Source organism: Myodes glareolus, chromosome 2, assembly GCF_982192425.1.
Source record: "Myodes glareolus chromosome 2, mMyoGla1.1, whole genome shotgun sequence".
In the NCBI taxonomy this organism is placed as follows: Eukaryota; Metazoa; Chordata; class Mammalia; order Rodentia; family Cricetidae; genus Myodes; species Myodes glareolus.
This window is the reverse complement of record NC_142027.1, coordinates 90,957,729-90,982,368: the sequence shown is the minus strand read 5'-3', so window position 1 is coordinate 90,982,368 and position 24,640 is coordinate 90,957,729. Positions and strand designations below refer to the sequence as shown.

Sequence of the window (24,640 nt, the reverse complement as noted above, 5' to 3'; positions counted from 1 at the left end):
AATCATATCCAGTAAGAATTTCTGCTTCTTTCTTGGATATGGAAATCCTGCCTTTGCTACACATCTTATGTTTGACATATTTTTATTTGACAGCAGTGTATGGCCACATGGCTGCAACTTTACAGCTCATGTTTCTTCAGCCTGTGATTTCTAAAGAAAAATTTGCCATGAGGATAGATAGTTAAGGGCATGAGTGAAGTCTCGAACTTCACATGAAGATAATCGGGCTCCCATTCATATACCCTATTTTAGCCCATAAATCTGCAGCTTAACTTGTCCTACTTGGTTTAATATTTCCAGCACATGGATTTTTAGTATGGACTGTATTTTGGAGTATGTCTTTTTGAATAATGCTAAGCAAGAACACATCAAGTTTTGTGGTGAACTCTTGTATCCTTAGTCTAAGTAAAGAAATATATACATGAGCACTTGATAACCTCTTTTCTTTCATGACAGGGAATCTTGACATTCCAGGATGTGGCAATTGATTTCTCTCCAGATGAGTGGGACTGCCTCGACTTTTCACAGAGGGCTTTGTACAGGGAAGTCATGTTGGAGAACTACAGTAACATGGTCTCTGTGGGTGAGACTTATTTTTTTCTGATTCCTTCATCATAACTGTTTCCTACAAGAATGCTTTACATCTATGCCTGAATTGTCTGCCTCATTTTCATTTTCCAATTTAATAAAAATCTTGCAGTTCATGTGGAACACAATATTCTGTGTAACTTTATCTTGTCAATATATTCCTGACTCCTGGAGAAGACATTCATCATTCAAACTTTCATAATACATTTTATTCTTTAGACACATCACAGATTATATATTGATTTGCATCTTAATGATTCATAATGTGTTTGCATTTGATCCAGTAGTAATTTACAAAGAAATTCAAGGTATAAAATATTAACAAAAATGTTTTTCAGTGTGTTAAAATATTTGGAGATAGCAATAAGAAAATCATATTTGGAATTTTAAATTATAGGCCATCTTATATAATCAGTATGGTGGTTTATGAGAAATCCATGTGTTTTATTACTGTTATCCCAAGTTGTGGTCATAAGCCTCTTCCAACATGCAGGTCTTTCGGTGTCAAAACCAGATCTGATCAGCTTTCTTGAACAAAACAAAGAGCCCTGGAATATGAACATAGGAGAGACAGAAGGCAATGAACAAGGTAAGCCAGAATGAAGCATTGGCACACGTGGGGAACCTCGGGCATGGAGAAATTCTGACCTGGAGTGGGATGCATGGTGTAGGAGGGCCTTTTGTTTATGTATTGTTTTCATTGGTTAATCAATAAAGAAACTGCTTGGCCTGATAGGTCATAACTTAGGTAGGCAGAGAAGACAGAACTGAATTCTGGGAGGAGAAAAGCAGAGTCAGAATGAGAGAGCCACCATGGAGACACCAGGTCACACATGCTAAATCTTTCCCTGTAAGCCACGATGACCTCATAGTGAACACAGATTAATTAAAAATGGGTTAAATCAAAATGTGAGAGTTAGCCAATAGGGGGCTAGAGCTAATGGCCAAGCCGTGTTTTAATTAATACAGTTTCTGTGTAATTATTTTGGGTGTAAGCTAGCAGATGGCCAGAACAAAAGGCTCCCTCTCCCTGTAACAGATGCACAAATATTTCTACATAAAATTATGTAAAAATTCACATTGAATGATTATTCCAAATTACTTTATAAGTAAAATGACCTAAAATGTCACTTTGAATTATTAACTTAAATTATGATATAAAGCAGAAGTAAAATGATTTGTTGACATATCTTTGAACTCTATCAGGTTTTGAAATGAACAATATTAAAATGAAAATTAGCATTAAAAAGTTTCACAGTGTTTGAAGGAGTATTGCTCTGTACCTTTTCATGTCAGTTTCTCTGCTCTCATGACAGAATTACATGGCTTTCACTGTTGTGTAGTCTCACATAAAATCAGGAAATATAAATCTTATAGCTGTATTCATTTTGGAGGATTGTAGAGTTCATTCTTTATGTGAGATACTACAGAAATTAAAAGGTAACTTTTTCTATTTCTGCAAAATATTCTTAGTAATTAAGACTTGTTTAGAGTCATAAATGTTATTGGTCTAATTTAATATCACCTACTAATCTTTGACTATCAAAACTTATGTTAATTTCCACATAAATGTTGTATATGCACTTGTTTTCCTTTGTGTTTTATATTAGTAATGGAATATGTTTGGAGAAATATCCACAATATTTTACTTTTAATACTTTTATTAGTGATTTAAGAATACCTTGCAGTATCATTTGAGCAACTTCAACTCTTTACTCTTCCAAAGTTCCACTTCCTCCAGACATCTTTGTTTTTTTTTTCCTCTTCTGTTTTTACATTCACAGAGTTCAATCTGAAACTCCCATAAAATTCTGGGTGTTGAGCATGGTCTACAATATGGTTGAATAATGAGGAGCTGCACATTCTTAAAATCAACATTATTCCCTTTATCCAAGTATCTTTAAGATAATAGTAGCTTCTCAGGAAGGCATGGTTCTTCAGGTCCTTTCTTACTGTCTCCCAAGGATTTTCATCTGGCTTGGGATTGCTCAGGTCTGATACATTCTGTCCTAATTTCTTGACTTTATAAGGGCAACTGTCATGTTGTTCACAGAAAGCACTATTTTCTTATAGTCATTCATGACTTCCTGCCTTATTGTGTTTTATCACTCTGTCGTGAATGACCACTGAACAGTTCATGAAATACGTTTGATATAAACATACTAGTAAAAACTGAATATTTTCTTGTTGTTTGTACCATGTCCAGCTGTGAGTCACCTTTTAGTTGTCAAATTAGACAGACAATTTTAGAATGAAGGCTTAGAGACGCAACAGTCTGTGAATAAATCAATAGGATATCAAAAATAATTTTAGTACTATATCCAAGCAGAATAACTGTAGTAGGTGGTACTTTCTATCTTTTAAGAATGTATTTGAATTAACATGAATGCTCCTCAGATTATTCTACAAAATAAAACAGCAGAACACTGTGAATTCTTTTCATGTGGACAGTTACCTTGATACCTAAACCACATATACACCCAATATGTAAGTGAAATATATGCCAATTTCATTAAGAACATATATACAAAGGTCATCAATAAAATATTTGCAACCTGTATTTAAGAACATATCAAAAAGATAGACTACCATAGGCTTCATGTCAAGACATTTAGGGATAGATTAACCATTCAAAACCAATAAGTGTAATCTACCATTTGTACAAACTAACGTCAAATTCCAGAAGTTCATCTTATTAGATGCCAAAAAACCTTTGACCTAAACTATGTCCAACAGACTACAAGTCCCCAATGAAAAACGTCTTCTTCAAGAGAGTCTCAGTAGGGATAAAAGTCACACAGGAATTCCCCATAACCAGATCTTGAAGAATATCACCAACACAACTCAATGGAATTTTTGTATATTCTTTTTCTCCATAACGTTTAGCTTTGGAATTTATTTATTTTTATATGTGATCTTATGGTATATATATGTACATTATGCCTTCTAGAGTTAAGCTTTTTGTTTTGTTCTATGCAATATTTTTCAAATGGCCAAAAGATACTTTAAGGAAAGGTTAACTTCCTTAGCTATCAGGGAAATGCAAATCAAAACAACTCTGAGATACCATCTTTCACCTGTCCGAATGACTAAGATCAAAAACACACCTGATAGCTTATGCTGGAGAGGATGTGGAGTAGGGAGAACACTCCTCCATTGCTGGTGAGAATGCAAACTTGTGCAAACCACTATGGAAATCAGTATGGCCGTTTCTCAGAAAACTGGGAATCAACCTACCACAGAATCCAGCAATACCACTCTTGGGAATATACCCAAAAGATGCTCAATCATACTACAAAAGTGTTTGTTCAACCATGTTCATAACAGCATTATTTGGAATAGCCAAAACCTGGAAACAAACTAGATACCCCTCAACTAAAGAAAGGAAAAAAATGTAGTACATTTACATATTAGAGTACTACACAGCAGGAAAAAAAATGACATCTTGAATTTTGCATGCAAATGGATGGAGAACATGAACAAGGAAGGCAGGACCATGAGGAGTGCGTTCACCCAATGATACAAGGGGACTGATCTAATGAGAGTTCACCAAGGCCAGCTGGACTGGGACTGAACTAGCACGTGATCAAACCGGATTCTCTGAATGTGGCCGGTTTTTCTTAATGTGGCTGGCATGGGGACTGTCTGAGAAGCCATTGATAATGGCACTGGGACTTGTTTCCTCTGCATGTACTGGCTTTTTGGGATCCTAGTCTGTTTGGATACTCACCTTCCTAGACCTGGAGGGAGGGGGGAGGAACTTGAACTTTCCACAGGGCAGGAAACCCTGACTGCTCTTAGGACTGGAGAGGGAGGAGGAGAGGGAGTGGGGGGAGTGGGAGGGTATTGGGAGGAGGGCGGAAGTGGAAACTTTTATAAATTAATAAAAAAGAAAACCAAAAAAAAGAAAAGAAAAGAGACATCTTGATTGAGGGAGCTTTTATGTGGTTTGCAAGAAACCTGGGTCTAGAAAAATGCCCAGGAATCTACAAGGATGGCCCCAGCTAAGACCCTAAGCAATAGAGGAGAGAATGTTTGAACTAGCCTTTCAGTGTAGTCAGACTGATGATTTTCTTAAATATCACCATATAACCTTTGTCCAACAAAAGATGGAAACAGAGGCAGAAAACCACGTCTAAACACTGGACTGAGCTCCCAGGTCCAGGTGAATAGTGGAAGCAGTGAGAATATGAACAAGGAGGTCAAGATCATGAGTGGTTCACCCACTGAGACAGTTTGCCTGAGCTAATGGGAGCTCACCAACTCCAACTGGCCTGGGAGTGAACAGCATGGGATCAAACCCTCTGAATATGGTTGACAGTTGGGACAGACTGAGCGGGCATTGACAGTGGCACTGGAATTTGTCTCTACTGCATGTACTGGCTTTTGGGGATCTTATTCTCTTTGGATGTATACCTTGTTCAACCTAGATGTAGTAGGGAGGGCTTGGACTTGCCTCAAGTCAAGGTGCCTTGTCCTGTCTTAGGATTGGAAGAGGGAGGGGTAAGATGGTGTGGAGAGGGAGTGGAAGGAAGAGAGAGTGTGGTAATTTGAATTCGTATTGTTTAAAGTAATAAAATAATAATTAAAAAATGTTAGCCAAAAAAAGTCACACTTACAGGAATTCCCCATAACCAGTACTTGAAGGATATCAAAAATACAACTCAATAGAATTTTTACACTCTTTTTCCTCCACAATATTTAATTTGGGAATTTATTTTTATTAATTACCTTATGGTATCTTTATGTACATTCTACCTTCTAGAGTTTTGCTATGCTTTGTTTTACACAATTTTGTGGGTACAAAAGTGTGTCTTTCTCTCTACATATGCTTACTATGCTTCTTCTTTCTCTACTTTTCTTCTCTTACCCTATCTGGTTTCTTTTATTCTGATTATTTTATTGTAATTCTTTAGATGACTATTTGTTTTCTAAGAAGTGACAGAAAGTGGATAAATTCAGATATGAGTAAAGATGGGGATAAACTCAGGGCATTTGAGGGATAAAAAGTCATAGTCAGAATATATTTTATGAAGGCATCTATTTTCTGTATAAGAATAAGAGAATATGTATCTCTGATAATAATATCAATCCTAGTGAATTTCCTTGATGTCTGAAATTTTATGAATTCCTTCCATATGATATACATGATTATCTGTGGACCAGTTAGTAATAAATCTTTCTGGTTTTGCCTTTTCTTCTTTCTTAATTAATATTGTGTCTTTTTCTTAATATTACTCAATTTGTTCATTTCAAGGGATTATGGAGATGAGTGATATCCACTAAGATAATACAATTTTATAAGTACAATTTTATTGTACTTGGGTTATAGTCTTTGTATTAACTGCTTATCTATTGTTGTGACCAAACTCCAAGATAAAGGCAACATATAGAAGAAAGATCCTTGATGATGAATCAGAGAAAGCAGTTGGCAAGGGGCTAGAGCAGAAGTGACATGTCTCAAGTAGAACCACACGAGAACATAGATAGCTCACTATCGACATTAGTAGACTTTAAAATTCTCAAAACCAGTGTTCAGGGATATAGGTATTCCAGTAAGTTGATACCTCTTTATCTTTTTTTTTCCTGATCACAAAGTAATACTTTATTTTCTGTGTAGAAAAATAAACGATACAGAAAGATGATTACCAAACGAACAGAAAACAATAACAACACTGTAAAGATCTGGCTTATAGTCAAGTCTTTTTCCCATAAACATACATACACATACACTTCATTTAAAAATATCATGTATTATTTCTCCAGTTAAAATTTGGAATCAACCAATATATATAATTTTAATATGTTTTAAAACAAATATATTGTGGTGTAGTATTTGTTAGAATGGGTATGGGCATGTGTGCAGGCATGCATGTGTGTGTGTGTGTGTGTGTGTGTGTGTGTGTGTGTAGGTCAGGGTTGGGTGTTTTCCCCTCACACGCTTCCTGCCCTTATTCTTTTGAGACATGGCCTCTTATCAAACCTGAAATTTCGTGATTCAGCCGGGCTCCGGTTACCACTCTTGGTGGCGCTGGGATTCCAGTCATCCCCTTCCACGGATAGTCTCTTAAATTTTACATGGGTTCTGGGGGTCTGAACTTGCGTCTTTGCTGACTGAACCACTTCCATCTGAATCACCAAATGCTCTTTTAAAATGTATGTTTAAGGCTGTACAGAGTTTCCAAGCACCTGCACCACACTTGACTAACGTGCTGCTGTTGGTCGTGTTATGATCAGGCTGTCCTAAACCCCTTCGTGTGCACTCTCTTCTTTTACTGGGAACAACACATACAACTATTAGTTTAATAAAATTTGGGAATAAATAAAATGATTTTTATAGACCTCTTTCCTATGGATATGACTAAATCTTCAACTATTAAAAACTTTGGGTATGTTATTGCTACGAGGATGTCCACGAACACACTGTGTCACCTAGGACAATTTTCTCAAGGTAAAACTGCGATGCTAGAGAAAATGCACACATTTTTGTGTGATTTTGAACTTTATTGCTAAGTTTATACTCTTTAATTAAAGAAATAAACCAAGCTGTTTTTATACTTTTTCAAAGTAGTCCAAAAAACTAGCCTAGATATTTGATAAATATCTTCCTGGATAATAAAGGTATGCATTACTCTTTCAGTTACATTTTTAAAAAATTATGTGTTATGCATTCTGTCTGTGTGGCTGCCCCAGGAGGCTAGAAGTACTGAATCTCCCTGGAACTGGAGTTATGAGCAGGTGTAAGCTACCTTTCACGGTGCTGAGAACTGAATTGGGTTAGTACTTCCAACTGCCTAGCCATCTCTCTAGTCTTGGTGTTCATCACGTAAGTTTTAAGAAACTTTACCGAAATGACAGTTTCCCCACATAATTTTATTTTATTTTTTTTATTTTTTTAAAGTAAATTTTATTAAATTATAAAAGTTTCCATTTCCGCCCCTCTTCCCAACACCCTCCCACTCCCCCCACTCCCTCTCCTCCTCCCTCTTCGTCCCTTAGGGCAGTCAAGGTTTCCTGCCCTGTGGGAAGTTCAAGTTCTTTCCCCCTCCCTCCAGGTCCAGGAAGGTGAGTATCCAAACAGACTGGATCCCCAAAATCCAGTATATGCAGAGGAAACAAGTCCCAGTATCATAGTCAATGGCTTTTCAGAAAGACTTCGGGCCAGCCACATTCAGAGAATCCGGCCAAATTCCAAGATTCTGGTTAGATCACGTCCTCGTTCAGTCCCAGTCCAACTGGCCTTGGTAAACTCTCATTAGATCAGTCGCCTTGTATCAGTGGGTGATAGCATCCCTCGCAGTCCTGATTTCCTTTTTCATGTTCTTCCTCCTTCTGCTCCGCATTTGGACCTTGGGAGGCTCAGTCCGGTGCTCCAATGTGGGTCTCCGTCTGTATCGCCGACCTTCGCCAGATGAAGGATCTATGGTGATAAGCAAAATATACATCAGTATGGTTACGGGCCACGGCCGGTTCAGGCACACTCTCCTCTGTCCAGAGAACAATCTGGGGGATCTCTCTTTGGACCTGGGATCCCATAAATAATCAAGACTACTGTAAACCCTAAAATGACTCCCTTAGTTGAAATATATTCTTCCCTGATCCCATATTCATCCTTCCTCCCTCCCCCCGCCATCCCAGGCCACCGAGCTTTCCCCATTCCTCCCCAACTCCCTTCTCTCTAACCCTCTCCCCTTCCAACAACCCTCCCACCCCCCCATGCACCCGAGGTTACCTGGGACTCTTGTCTATTTCCTACCTCCTGGCGGATAGCTAACTAATCTTCATCAGGTTCACCTTCTTATTTAGCTTCTCTAGGATCACGAATAATAGGCTCAAAGACCTTTAATTATGGTTAGAATCCACTTATGAGTGAATACATACCGTGTTCCTCTTTTTGGGTCTGGATTACCTCACTCAGTAAAGCGTTTTCTATTTCCATCCATTTGCATGCAAAATTCAAGATGTCATTGTTTTTTACCGCTGAGTAAAACTCTACTGTATATATGTTCCACACCTTTTTTAACCATTCTTCTACTGAGGGGCACCTAGGCTGTTTCCAGGTTCTGGCTATTACAAATAGTGCTGCTATGAACATAGTAGAACAAATGCTTTTGTAGTATGTTAGGCAATCTCTAGGGTATATTCCCAAGAGTGGAATTGCTGGGTCCTGAGGGAGGTTGACTCCCAGTTTCCTGAGAAACCGCCACACTGATTTCCACAGTGGCTGCACGAGTTTGCATTCCCACCAACAATGGATGAGTGTTCCCCTCACCCCACATCCTCTCCAGCATAGGCTATCGTTGGTGTTTTTGACTTTAGCTATTCTGACAGGTGTAAGATGGTATCTCAAAATGGTTTTGATTTGCATTTCCCTGATCGCTAAGGAGGTTGAGCATGACCTTAAGTGTCTTCTGGCCATTCGAAGTTCATCTGTTGTGAATTCTCTGTTAAGTTCAGTACCCCATTTTTTAATTGGGTTAATTAGAGTTTTAGTGTCTAGTTTCTTGAGTTCTTTGTATATTTTGGAGATCAGACCATTGTCTGATGAGGGGTTGGTGAAGATCTTCTCCCAGTCAGAAGGCAGCCTTTTTGTCCTACTGACAGTGTCCTTTGCTTTACAGAAGCTTCTCAGTTTCAGTAGATCCCATTTTTTCATTGTTTCTCTTATTGTCTGTGCTACTGGGGTCCTACTTAGGAAGAGGCCTCCTGTGCCTATATCTTGTAGACTAATTCCCACTTTCTATTCTATCAAGTTCAAAGTGGACGGATTAATGTTGATGTCTTTAATCCATTTGGACTTGATTTTTGTGCATGGTGATAGATATGGATCTACTTTCATTCTTCTACAGGTTGACATCCAGTTATGCCAGCACCATTTGTTAAAGATGCTTTCCTTCTTCCATTGTATACCTTTAGCTGCCTTGTCGAAAATTAGGTGTTCATAAGTTTGTGGGTTAATATCTGGGTCTTCTATTCGATTCCATAGGTCGACTTCTCTGTTCTTATGCCAATACCAAGCTGTTTTCAATACTGTAGCTCTATAATAGAGTTTGAAGTCAGGGATGGTAATGCCTCCAGAAGTTCTTTTATTGTATAAGATTGTTTTGGCTATCCTGGGTTTTTTGTTTTTCCATATTAACTTGATTATTGTTCTCTCAAGGTCTGTGAAGAAGTTTGATGGGATTTTGATGGGGATTGCATTGAATCTATAGATTGCTTTTGGTAGAATTGCCATTTTTACTATGTTGATTCTCCCAATCCAAGAGCAAGGAAGATCTTTTCATTTTCTGGTATCCTCCTCAACTTCTTTCTTCAAAGACTTAAAGTTTTTGTCAAATAGGTCTTTCACTTCCTTGGTTAGAGTAACCCCAAAATATTTTGTGCTATTTGTGGCTATCATGAAAGGTGATGTTTCTCTGATTTTCCTCTCTGCTTCTTTATCCTTTGTGTATAGGAGGGCCACTGATTTTTTGGAGTTGATCTTGTATCCTGCCACGTTACTAAAGGTGTTTATCAGCTGTAGGAGTTCTTTGGTAGAGTTTTTGGGGTCACTTATGTAAACTATCATATCGTCAGCAAATAACGAAAGTTTAACTTCATCCTTTCCAATACGAATCCCCTTGATCTCCTTATGTTGTCTTATTGCTATTGCTAGAACTTCAAGCAGTATATTGAAGAGGTATGGAGAGAGTGGACAGCCTTGTCGCGTTCCTGATTTTAGTGGAAAGGCTTTGAGTTTCTCTCCATTCAGTTTGATGTTAGCTGTCGGCTTGCTGTATATTGCTTTTATTATATTTAGGTATGATCCTTGTATCCCCAGTCTCTCCAACACCTTTATCATAAATGGGTGTTGAATTTTGTCAAATGCTTTTTCAGCCTCTAGTGAGATGATCATATGGTTTTCTTCTTTCAGTTTATTTATATGATGGATTACATTGATAGATTTGCATATGTTGAACCAGCCTTGCATCTCTGGAATGAAGCAGACTTGATTATAATGGATAATTTTTCTAATGTGTTCTTGGATTCGGTTTGCCAGTGTTTTATTGAGAATTTTTGTGTCGATGTTCATGAGTGAGATTGGCCTGTAATTCTCTTTCTTGGTTCTGTCTTTGTGTGGTTCTGGTATTAGGGTAACTGTAGCTTCATAAAAGGAGTTAGGCAATGACTCTTCTGTTTCTATATTGTGGAATACGTTAAGGAGTATAGGTATTAGCTCTTCCTGGAAGTTCTGGTAGAATTCTGCATTGAAACCATCTGGTCCTGGGCTTTTTTTGGTAGGGAGATTTTTGATAACAGCTTCTAATTCTTCGCGACTAATAGGTCTATTTAGATTGTTCACCTGTTCTTGGTTCAACTTTGGTTTATGGTACTTACCTAAAAAAATGTCCATTTCTTTTACATTTTCCAACTTTGTGGCATATAAACTTTTGTAGTAAGATCTAATGATTCTCTGAATTTCCTCTGTGTCTGTGTTTATGTCCCCCTTTTCATTTCTGATCTTATTAATTTGCATGTTCTTTCTCTGCCGTTTGATTAATTTGGATAGGGGTTTATCAATCTTGTTGATTTTCTCCAAGAACCAGCTTTTTGATTCATTGATTCTTTTGATTGTTTTCTGTGTTTCTATTTTGTTGATTTCAGCCCTCAGTTTGATTATTTCCAGTCTTCTAGACCTCCTGGGTGAATCAGCTTCCTTTTTTTTCTAGATCTTTCAAGTGTGCTGTTAAGTCTCCAATGTGTGCTTTCTCCGCTTTCTTTAATTGGGCACTTAGTGCTATGAACTTTCCTCTTAGCACTGCTTTCATAGTTTCCCATAGGTTTGAGTATGTTGTGTCTTTGTTTTCATTAAATTCAAGGAAGAGTTTAATTTCTTTTTTCATTTCTTCCTTGACCCAGGGGTGATTCAGTAGTTGACTGTTCAACTTCCATGAGTTTGTTGGCTTCCTGGGGGAAGCATTGTTGTTGAATTCTAATTTTAGTCCATGGTGATCTGACAAGACACAGGTAGTTACTAATATTTTTTTGTATCTGTGGAAGTTTTCTTTGTTACCGAGTATGTGGTCAACTTTTGAGAAGGTTCCATGAGCTGCAGAGAAAAATGTATATTCTTTCCTATTTGGGTGGAGTGTTCTATAGATGTCTGTTAAGTCCATTTGATTCAATACCTCCAATAAATCTCTCAATTCTCTGTTTGGTTTCTGTCTGATTGACCTGTCCATTGGTGAGAGAGGAATGTTGAAGTCTCCTACTATTAGTGTGTGTGGTTTGATGACTGCCTTGAGTTCTAGAAGAGTTTCTTTTACATATGTGGGTGCCTTTATATTAGGAGCATAGATATTCAGGATTGAGACTTTCTCATGATGAATTGTTCCAGTTATGAGTATGAAATGTCCATCTCCATTTCTTCTGATTGATTTTAGTTTGAAGTCGATTTTGTTGGATATTAGAATGGCCACACCTGCTTGTTTCTTAGGTCCATTTGCTTGGAAAACCTTTTCCCAACCCTTTACTCTGAGTAGGTGTCCGTCTTTGTGGTTGAGGTGTGTTTCTTGTAAACAGCAGAATGTTGGATCCTGTTTTCGTATCCAATCTCTAAGTCTGTGCCTCTTTATTGGTGAATTGAGTCCATTGATATTAAGTGATATTAATGACCAGTGGTTGTTGACTCCGGTCATTTTTTTTTTTTAGGTAGTAGAGTGTATGTGTTTTTCTTCTTTGATTTGTGCTTGTGAATGGTCGCTGGATGTTCGAGTTATTGTAGGCCGTGTTGGGAATTTTGGATTCCTTTGGTAGTGATTTTCCTTCTAATATTCTCTGTAAGGCTGGATTAGTAATTACGTATTGCTTAAATTTGTTTTTATCCTGGAATATTTTGTTTTCTCCGTTGATAGTGAACAATAGCTTGGCTGGGTATAGTAGTCTGGGTTTGCATCCATGGTCTCTTAGTTTCTGCAGTACCTCTATCCAGGATCTTCTGGCTTTCATGGTTTCCATAGAGAAATCCGGTGTAAGCCTGATAGGTTTACCTTTATAAGTTACTTGACCTTTTTCCTTTGCAGCTCTTCAAATTTTTTCTTTAATATGTATGTTTTGTGTTTTGATTATTATATGGCGAGGGGATGTTTTTTTCTGATCCAGTCTATTCGGTGTTCTGTATGCTTCTTGAACCTTCATAGGAATATCGTTCTTTAGGTTGGGAAAGTTTTCTTCTATAATTTTGTTGAATGTATTTTCTGGGCCTTTGATCTGCAGTTCTTCTCCTTCTTCAATCCCTATTATTCTTAGATTTGGTTTTTTTTTTATTGTGTCCCTGATTTCCTGAATGATTTGTGTAGAGAATTTGTTGGATTTGCCGTTTTCTTTGACCAGAACATTTATTTTCTCTATGGTATCTTCAGAATCTGAGATTCGTTCTTCTATCTCTTGTATTCTATTGGTTATGCTTGATTCTGTAGTCTCCGTTCGTTTACCTAGGTTTTCCATATCCAGCCGGTTCTTGGTTTGTGTTTTCTTCATTGCCTCCATTTCAGTTTTCAATTCTTCGACTGTTTCCTTTACTTGTTTGATTGTTTTTTCTTGGTTTCTCAGGGTCTCATTCATGGATTTACTTATTTCTTCAAACTTTTTGTTATATTTCTCATCTAATTCTATACTCATTTCTTCAAACTTTTTGTTATATTTCTCATCCAGTTCTTTAAGGGAGTTATTCATATCCTGTTTAAGGGACTCTATTGCTTTCATAATGGCACTTTTTTCCACTTCTTCTGGGTTAAGGTGTTCAAGTCCTTCTACTGTAGGGTCCTTGGGATCTGGTGTTTTCATGTTGTTTTTCAGATTGTTGGATGAGGTCCTGCCTTGGCGTCTGCCCATCTCTTACTTCAAATGTTCTCTATTGGAACTTCTGTTACCGGGTCAGGTTCCCTTCTTGGGCAGGGACTTCACTGACAGAATGCCCACCTTTCCTCAGGCAGGCTATTGAAGCACAGGCACTCCCTCTTTCCGGGATGTGCTTACAATGCAGGCCCAGCTTGCAAGGCAGCTGAGCTTGGGAAATTTTATGGTCCCAGGGGGAAGGGAGAAATATAGGAATTCGTACCTGGATGGGAGCTGGGAAGGCAGGCAGGAGGGGGTAGCCAGCACTGCAGGGCGACCTGGGCGTCTATCGATACCTCTTTATCTTACTCATAAATATCTACCAACATTAGACTGTGTATCCAGATATCTGATTATATGTGGTAATTTCACTCAAACCACAATAATCTCATTTATTATTCTCAAAACTATGATTGAAACCTCTAAGAAAACATAAACTCAATCCTTTCATTTTTAAAAATGTATTTAATGTATGTTATAAAAGATATTCTGTCCATTTACATTAAAAAGATTGTTTCATTAGAATAAATGATTTGATGTTTATTTTATATTATATGCCATCTTGCATAAATGTCTACATATATATAATTGTGTCACTTATATATCTGAAAAGTTTCACCTAAGTATACTAATTCAGATAATTATATATTTTTCTTTCATCCAGTTTTATATTATCATCAAACACAAGACTTATTTTCAAAGGAGAATAGACAAGATTGTATTCAGAAGTTGGTATCAGGAATAGCTGTAAGTAGTGATTTTAAAACCTTCCATTTAAAAATGATTTCAATATTTGGTGAAGAAAGAAAAGAGAATGGATTATGTCATGATTGAAATAATCGCTATTCATCAGATTTTCAGAAGCAGTATCTTCAGTAAAAAAAAATAAGTTTTAAAAAATATTTTTTTCTACAAATAATATTGAAAAACCTGAAAATTTAATGACATGTATTCTATTAAATATTCACTAGAATTTTCTCAACAAAAATTACACTTTGTTACAAGCTATTCATGAGATAAACATGAGAAGTTTTTCTCAATAAAATGAGACTGAAAATATACCATAGAATTTTGAGTCATGAGAAACTTTACATATTCAATGATGTTATTAAAGCGTTTCCTAGGAACTCTAAGAAGAATAGTTTCCAGAATCCTCTTCTTAAAGGGACAAATTCCCAAAAGATAAAATCACAGTATGTCTTTTCTCATTATATAAGTTCATAGAAGAAGTCCGATTTTCCTAAGAGCAAATACATACATGATAATTGCAAGGATGATTTTGATTGCAACACACCTTCTTTTTGTTTCAGCATGACCAGAAACAAGGGAAGCATTATATAAACAATCAAAATGAAGAGAAACAAAACAATTATATGGAATGTGAAAAGTGCTTCAACAGATATACCTGCCCCACTATGCATAAGAGAATTAATTCCAAAGAGAAGACATGCAAATGTAAAGATTGTGGCAAGCCATTTATCTGTCATGCAAATTTTAAATCTCACCAGAGAATCCATACTGGTGAGAAACCTTACAGGTGTCAAGAATGTGGCAAATCCTTTACCCAGGTCTCAGTTCTTCATAGACATCACAGAATCCATACTGGTGAGAAACCTTACAGGTGTCAAGAATGTGGTAAGTCCTTTACCCAGGCCTCACCTCTTCAGACTCATCACAGAACCCATACTGGTGAGAAACCTTACAGATGTCAAGAATGTGGAAAGTCCTTTACCCAGGTCTCACATCTTCATAATCATCACAGAATTCACAATGGTGAGAAACCTTACAGGTGTCAAGAATGTGGCAAATCCTTTACCCAGGTCTCAATTCTTCATAGACATCACAGAATCCATACTGGTGAGAAACCTTACAGGTGTCAAGAATGTGGCAAGTCCTTTACCCAGGCCTCAGCTCTTCAGACTCATCACAGACTCCATACTGGTGAGAAACCTTACAGATGTCAAGAATGTGGAAAGTCCTTTACCTGTGCCTCAAATCTTCATATTCATCACAGAATTCACACTGGTGAGAAACCTTACAGGTGTCGAGAATGTGGCAAATCTTTTACTCAGGTCTCAATTCTTCATATTCATCACAGAATCCATACTGGTGAGAAACCTTACAGGTGTCAAGAATGTGGCAAATCCTTTACCCAGGCTTCAGCTCTTCACACTCATCACAGACTCCATACTGGCGAGAAACCCTACAGATGTCAAGAATGTGGCAAGTCCTTTACCTGGGCCTCAAATCTTCAGACTCATCACAGAACCCATACTGGTGAAAAACCTTATAGATGTCAAGAATGTGGAAAGTCCTTTACCCAGGTCTCAACTCTTCAAACTCATCACAGACTCCATACTGGTGACAAGCCTTCCAAATGTAAAGAATGTGGCAAGTCCTTTAAAACAAATTTAAGTCTTAGAAACCACAGCAAAATGCATGTAATGGGTACATTTCATGAAATTTCTTAGTATACCTCACATTAATTCATTGTATGGCTCTTCATGCATTAGCCAACTTATTTCACACTCACATCCTTCAACTAACTTTTAAATCTTAGTCAATACTTAGACAGCTATACAGTTCTTATGAATTTAGAAACATCGTATTCAGATTTGAACTTTATTGTCATCAAACATTTGTTGTAAACAGAATTTATACATCATTGTAAACATGCAATTCAAGAATTAATTGCTATGAATAGGTAAATATTTCTAGTAGGAGTAAATTGAGCAATAACATTTCTTGACTATATGTTAAGATAATGTGTGACAAAAACAGCCAATGTCAAACTAGTTCAGATTTTTTGCACATTTAATTTCTTGGCACATGGTTGCTTATATAATGAGATTATACGCTACATAAACATTATTTTTATGTGATTTTTTGTGATTCTTAAATAAATATTAGTTTGTTTTAAAATTCAAGTCTTTTAATTTGTGTCCTTGCAACACAACAGTTAAACATTTTGTCCAATTTTTATTGCCTTTTTTCTGATAATCTCTTTTCTAATAGTAGAGTATCATAATTGTGAACACTTCCATGGATGAGCTGGTAGAACAGAGATGGCACACTACATAGATTACTTTAAGCTTTGTATAATTGTGGTTCAAATAAATGTGAGGTAGATGGAAGCTATCAATGGGCATGAAAAACTGGACAAGGAAATCTACAAGGCAAAAACATAAAGCAAAGAATTCTAGTCATTTAGGAAATCAGGGAGTGGGAGAGGAGAGGTGACTTACTCCAGAGAGAAACATAAATTGATTGTCCAGTAACTAATGGACATCCCTGAAAACATATAGAATAGTAGCATTCCATTGACTGATCTCTTTGTACTTAGAATAAATGTGTATACAAATTTACGTATAAAATTAGCAATGCATGAATAAAGGACATATGCTTGAAAGAGAACAGAGATTGTGATATATAGTAGAATTGGAGGTAGGATAGTGTAAGTACAAAATTAATCTTATTATTTTGTACATTTTACTTATATAAAATATGTAATATGTTCATATACACTCCTTGTTTTGTTGTTTTACTCCCCCCATCTAAAACATTTGCCCTCAAAGTACTGGAAAATTTTTCATCCTTCTTTCATATTTTTTGAGGTTCCATTTATGAGAGAAGATGTCTGTTATTTGTATTTTGGATAGGTGTCTATTTCTTTGACTTAATGATACATAGTTGCAACAATTTTCTTGAAAATCATCTAATTTTTCTATGATTTTATTCATTGATGCATTCTCTTGCATTATTTATGCATATTATCTTTTTTATACATTGGTGGTTATCTAAGCTCATTCCCTGAATCATCTATTATATAAAGTGCATTGATAACAATTACACACAAACTCATGCACACATATATGTGATTCAGTATAGTGAACTCACTTTGATAAGCATGCTTATCTAGGATTGATTCAGCTGATATGTCTATGGTAAATTTTCATTCATGACTATCCTTATAGCATCCACAGTACCTGGGATGTCTTATTTTACAATGACCATACCATATGTGTTCTTTTTTCCCACTTTCTTTGTAGTATTTTTTAAAAAATAGAGTTGTCAAAAATGTTATCACTAAAAAGGCACTCAACGCTAGAATTATGGAACATTCCAAATATTATTTTACATTGTGAGAAATGAGTCTAGGACCCAAGAAAATGACCACAAAATCTAGAGTACTTGAACCAGGTTATAAGTTCTGTTGAAAATGTATTCTAATGCAAGTTGTTGCCATGACATATCTTGAGGTCAGAGCTTGACCTCATATTACTCCATGCCTGAGTACCTCAATATGGTCCACTTGATAAGCAGAAAATACATGAGTAACTAGGGTAACTTTACACACATATTTGTATTTCATATGTATGTTGGCATTTGAGATACTGTCTCAGATATGTTGATTATGAGAATTGTTTTCAACATGCAGACAATAAAACTTTGTTCTTTATTATCTAACATACACAAACTGCACCAAATGTGTCATGGATGTCAAAATGAGAACTGATACCATACAAATCCAAAAGGACACAGTAGAGAAAATACTCCAACTTATAAGCACAGGTAAGGGGTTTCTGAATAGGACTCTTGTCCAATAGAACATGAGACCAAAAATCAACAAATAGGATCTTATGAAATTAAAACTTTTGTATTTCTGCATAAGAAAATATCATTTAAATGGGACATACAGAATATGAAAAAAATCACTGGTGCAATAGTGACTTGAGAGTCATTGTATATTTAACTTCCTGCTGATCTGGTGAGGCCTGCACTCTAGGTAGGAATTAGTACCTGGTCCTATGTCCATAGTCAAAAGACCTTTGCTGAACGAGCCATATAGTCCTTTAAGATGATGCTATTGTTATATTGTGTGACAAGAGTAACTGCTTTGTAAATACATCTGTTTCTACAAATAGTTCTCTTCAGCTGTCAGCTGTTAGAGCCTGCACTTTCCGGTGGATAACCACACCCGATTCAGGCACGCACCTTCCCGAACTCGGGCCCACGAGAATGAACGACTGTCCTGAGGGTTAAAAGAGACACACACAAAAAGAGACCTTTGCTCATTTACCAGAGTAAATGGCAACTTTATTAAACTCAAGTCAGGTATTTATACCAGTGGGCAACCGGGATCAAAAAGGGCAAGGCCTCCTCCCAACAAAAGCAGGAAGGAGAATAAAGGCCTCAGTAAAGGAAAACTCCTCCCACCCAGAGGGGGCTGGGGAAACTGGCCTCTGTGGGAGTTTTTCCCCAGGCAGGTGGTCGAGGATTCAAGGCAATGTCAGACAGGTTAGATGGGCCTTGGTGCCTGAGCTTCTTTGAGGCAGGTTGAAAAATTACCATTTTAAAGTAAAATAGATCCCTCAGGCTAATGTACCAGGCTGTAGCAGAACCAAGGACGGTACTAGCAGGAAGCTTAGCTGGTTAGCGTAAACATTATTTGCATCCAGTATTTTGGTCTCAAGAATCAGGGAGGATAGGGTCCCACAGTCAGCCTTGGTCAGAGGTTCTTCTTCATGGAGTGCACAGCAGCAAATGCACAGCCTCATAATTTCAAAATGTTGAAGTGACCCTAAATGCTCATTCCTAAATGGGACCTATAGACCAACCATTCCCCCTAGACACAGGGAACGTCATGGAAGTGGGTCCTGAATGTCCTGTCTGGGGGTGAGGAGGACTGCTGTGACATGCTGTCTTTGGGCATGACCCAGCTACTGCTCACTCACAAGAGCCGTGATCACCTACAGCTTCCGGTGACCATGTTCAGAACTGACTGTTAACCTATCTGTCCTGAACCGGAAAGCTGGAGGAGAAAGCCTGCTGGTGGAAGGAAAAGCCTCCGAAGCTTTTGTCTCAGTACAGAAAATAAAAAGAAAGCTCAAAGATGACCATTTCTATTACCTATCAGCTCCCCCTTTCTTTATCTGCCTCCCCGGGAAGACTGTGTCATTCCTATTCTCTCAAATTAATGAGTTTATTGAGATTAATACAGGAATAGAAGTACAGGATTACTTACAGGAGTATAAATAACTTAAATGTGTGGGATCATAAAGGCTCCCATCAGAATGGGGGACTCAGGAAAACTAGAACCATGAACATGTCTGCATGACTTGTTTGCAACTAACTGAGACAGAGGTTCTCATTTCTTCAGTTCTCCTTACTGAAGACGTAAGTTTGAGAGCAGAAGATCTTTATTAATCTTTAAGCTCCAGCCTTCCCAGCCATGGTTTAAATGCTGAGTCTTATGAACTTTTATCCTCTTTCCATAGAACTTTGTGAGAGTTTAGGAAATACTCCTACTTAGGGAAGAACACACCTGTTGTAAATCCCATATCAAACAGTGAGTCTGGAAAGCATACATGCTAGCAATAAAGAATGATTGGTTTACATTTAGGACTGTACCAGCTGCATGCATATATGTATAAACATGCAACAGCAATGAATGAAAAGAGAAGTCATAAATGAGAAACAGAACAAGCGAGAGTGTAGGGAGGGTTTGCAAGGATGAAAGAGAAGAGCAAAAATGCAATTATAATCTCAAAAATAACAGAAACTATATATATCAAAAAGGAAAAATTGTTACATAATACTTCACCCTTTTCTTAAAATGTTAGTTGGTTCCACAAGAGAACAGTCTACAATGGAGCTCTGCTAAGACACTAAAGATGCACACCCGTCCTCAAGTCCCTGATGATGCAAACTTTATTGTTCACCTCTTCTGCAAGCACGGCTCCATCATACTCAGTGACTCGGCCATAAACACTGCTTCTCTCATACATAGTTTTTTTCAGGAAAACCTATCATTCATCATCTTCTAGTCCATGATATTTGTGAGACCTCTGCTTGTGATAACCAAGCATTCTGATGCTTCCTTTGAGCCAGTCCATCAGAAATGATTGAAGAACATTGTATTAGATTATTTTTTTCAAGGAGGTTTAAGTAAGTGTGTGACCTTCATTCCCACTTCTGTAGCAGTCAGATTGATCCCATCTGTTCTCATAGCCTATAATCTCATGTGTCAAGCTTTAGCAGAATATTTTATTGATTTTTTGAAAGCCTTTTGTACTTCTGCAGTGGAGAGACAGAATGCTCCCTCACTAAGACAATCTCTTTGCAGGCCATTATAAGATTCAAAAGCAAGAGCTAGAATGGATTTTTTCATTTCTCTGTAGAAAAGGTTGAACCTAAGTGTCATCTTCTATCATCTTTATTCCAACAGAGAGTTAAGTGGCATCTTCTATCACTTTGATTCCAAACAGAGAATTTCATTGTAATTATTTACAAGTGTACTGAATTTTGTCCTAAGGAATTTTAATGAATACAGCAGTTTCACATATGATCTATTATTCTTTATCTTTCATAAACTTTCTGATTTGTGATAAGTCTATTTTTCTGGCTTTGTTCACATCTTTCCATTTCCATTTAGAGAACTCTACAGATTTTACTGTTACATGAGGGGGCCTGCTTGTTGAGGTTTTCTGTCCTGCCCGGTTCCCACAGCTGTTTAGCCCCAAAGAAAATCACACAGAGATCTCTATAAGTTATAAGACTGATTGGCCTATTAACTCGGACTTCTTATTAGCTCTTATGACTTATATTAACCCATTATTCTGATCTATTTTAGCCATCTGGCTCAGTACCTTTTTCAGTTGGCAGGTCACATCCTGCCTCCTTGGTGATCTGTGCAGGACTGGGAGGAATTGGCTTCTTCCATCCCAGAATTCTCCTGTTCTCATTTCATCACCTCTACTTCCTGTTTGGTTTTCCCACTTATACTTCCTGCCTGGCCAATCAGTGTTTATTTAAAATATGATTGACAGAATAGAGACAATTCTCCCATACCATTTTACCTCTTGACAAAAGTTACTTAGTGAGAAAAAGGTTTTGTGACCTTCATGGCAGAGAAGCAATAAAAACTGAATATACCAACTCACTGAATTCATTATTTTAATTACATTTTATATAAAGAAACAGACTAATATAATGTGTTTGTAGAGTTGTTAGATGTTGCTCTTTTCTTTTAAGTACAACTTACTTTTTTATTCAAGACCCTTTCCACAATATTTTCAGTGTCACGGAGTCAGAGATTTAATGAATGTTACATTTAAACAAGTGTTGGAGAAGATATGGATTACCAATATTTTAGGTGGGAAAATATGGAGAATAAAATCCAGATGGATGGATGAAGATAGATAGGTGATAGAGATAAATAGATAAATAGGTAGATAGATAAATAGATAGATAGATAGATAGATAGATAGATAGATAGATAGATAGATAGATAGATAGACAGAGTATATACAGTTTTCATATTTTATTGTTTCCACTGGAGGAAGGATGGACTCCTTTTTCTCAAATAGGTCAGAGAACTAGGTATGGGCGAAGAACTCAGAATTTTTCTTCCAGAATCTGTAGCCCCTTGAATCTGGGCCATTTATCCCAGAAATAACTCTCACCTTTAGTTCCATTCCAATTGTTTTCTCAGTGGTCTTGCTTTTAATTAAGACTGATATGTGAGGTTAGGTGGGAGAAATACTGGCCATTCAGGAAGCACTGGCATTTTAGACCCCCCAAAAGCTCTCTAACAAAATTCTCCAGGTTTTCTGTAGAACTCCAGAAAAGAAGCAAGGAACCCTGGATACAGCAGATAAAACAGAAAGATTTGACAAAACAGGTTGAATTCTAGCATGGTGATACAGGTTATTGTAATGTAGAAGCAAGAGATTCTGATCCAGAAATATGTAACATGCTAGATTTTCTGAAAATAAAAAGTAGGCCAATTTTTTTCAAGAACTGAGGACCACACCAAAGGTCTTGTGCTATGCAAGCACTCTACCACTGAGTTAAATCCCCAACCCCCAATTTTTATGGACATATTTTAGAGAAAAGTAAGAAGGAAACAGGATTTAAGACTTATAGTGCTTCCTATCAATTTCTGATGCCAGCTTATAGACTTTCCTAGAATGTATTGAACTGATCTTGTTTGGGTTTGGGGGATATCGTTGTGTAGAGAGGGGTTTCTAGCACTGAACTCACCAACCCAAAGACATTCCATTTAATGATTAGCTTATAATCCTGTCAGGAAAGAGGAGATGCAGCAAGTGGATGAGATGAAATGCAGAGGTACCTGCAGTTGAAAGGTTCAGATGAGGTGGTTCACTCCAGAACATTAATCAAGAAATGTCAGAATAAGGAATATTAAATATAGGAAGAACCCTGACAATATGTGATGAAAGCCTCTATTTGTTATTGCTTTAATGATTACCATTACATGTCATGATGGGAATAAAAGAAATAGTACAACGGTGATCATTCTTTGAGAAATCAAGTCCACACTGTATATTATATGTTTATAGGGTGGTAACATTTATTTTATGACAACATCGTAGATTATAATCAATGGTCAAGCATGAAAAGGGATGGGCAGGATGGGGTAAATGACAACATATATCCTTTCAAGTATGTCCCCATGATCTGTTTCCTCCAACGTGATCATCACCTACTTTCTTTTTTATTTTTTTATTAAATGTATTTTTTAGAACAATCTTTTCTCATTTCACACACATATCCCACTTTCCAGTCCCTCCCCACTTCCTGCTCTCTCCTCCTTCCTTCCACCCCAGCCTCCCATCACTGCTCTCAGAGTATAAGGCTTCCCAGGTAGAGGCAACAAATTTTGACACATCAGTTTGAGGCAGGATTGAGGACCTCATCCCTATATCTAGGCTGAGCAATGTATCCCTCCAAAATGAATGGTCTACATAATGCCAGTTCAAGTATTAAGGATAATCACCATGTTTAATGTAAATCTCTCCGATCATCTGTAATAGGGGAACTGGGTTCAGGACAAAGTTGTGTCCCAGATTTCAGACTGATGAGCTTGTAAGCACCGAATGCAATCATGGTTATCATGGTTATCTGGAATATCAAGAGTATGGATGTATGCTCCGTTCAGTTTCCAGTGGACTTTTGTTACATTCAGCTTCTGGCTTTGCATTTTAGAAATAATGTAGATATAAGAAATTATCTCAAAACTTTTCAAGTATACAAACCATTTTATGATACAGTAATGCCTTGATTAGTTTAATTACAGCTCATGAATGTAGGAATATAATCAATCAAATTAAAAACATTAACAGTTTCTTCAGATTTCTTGTTAACACTTATTCGAATTTTATATCAAATTTGATTATCTCTGAAATGCTTGTAGCATATTAGAAAACATGAAATAAAACAGCATCCTCTAGAGAGTACAAGACTACTGTACTCATGAACTCCAAAGTCAAACCAGTCAACACTCAAGCATGGACGAGAAAGGCTCTCACAGGCCCCCACGCATTACTGAGAAATTGGTGGCAGTTGATGGCCTTTGGAGGAGGAAGGGTCAGTTTAATTTAGGGTGTGAATACCAGGTAGTTTGAGCAAACTTGGTGATGGTTCTTACACATGAGCATATGATGTTGAAATAACCAGGCTCACCAAAGGATACAACAATTTTATTTTTAATTATTATAAGGGGGAAACTCATGAAACAGGAATCGAGAAATCCAAGCACAGCAGTGTCCTGCCAGAATGGCACAAGAGAGAGCACCTGGGCAGTGCACAAGTTTTTCCTCAGGTCCCAGAAACCCACACCTTACCTGGGCTCCACTTCTTAAAGATAATTGGCTGACAAGATTTTGCAATCATATGGGCATACAGGGTTGCCCAAGCTAGGCTGTTTAAAACAAAACAAAAGGCATGGGGTTAGAAATGTTGGAAATAAGAGAGTGGATCAGGAATCATTTAAGAGGAATGAAGGGAAATATGATCAAAGTACGCTGTATACATTGATGAAATTTTCACAGCTTTGTAAAACTGTCTATGTTAAAGGTCACAGTTTGATAGCATTAAAATCTGATGTAAACTTTTATCTTTTGAAAGAAAAGAGTGAGGAAGTCACTGTCAGTGAAATTGAGATTTTGACATTGGACTTTTTCTCTGCAAACCCAGATAATGGGCCTGGCCCAGTTGATTCTCTTGTGCTTTTAATTGCGTTCTTTTTCTTCCTTAAGAAGAATTACATAAAGCCTGTGATTCTTATTGTGCAATTCCACAAATGTTTTCTTCATCTTCAGGGAGAGGTTATCTTAAGTGGCATTTCATTTTCTTTCTTTCAGTGAATAAA

The 24,640-nt window shown here is 37.1% G+C and overlaps 1 protein-coding gene across 1 annotated transcript in view; it reads left to right on the top strand.

Annotated features, from left to right (window-relative positions):
- LOC148123059 (uncharacterized) overlaps positions 1-16,060 on the top strand; it is a 48,074-nt gene extending 32,014 nt beyond the window's left edge. The window contains exons 2-5 of the mRNA XM_087897963.1: positions 457-583; positions 1,082-1,177; positions 14,129-14,211; positions 14,775-16,060. Coding sequence (XP_087754089.1) covers positions 457-583; positions 1,082-1,177; positions 14,129-14,211; positions 14,775-15,935 — 1,467 coding nt within the window. The 3' untranslated portion in view covers positions 15,936-16,060. The remainder of the gene's footprint in view (positions 1-456; positions 584-1,081; positions 1,178-14,128; positions 14,212-14,774) is intronic.
- Positions 16,061-24,640: the final 8,580 nt, after the last annotated feature.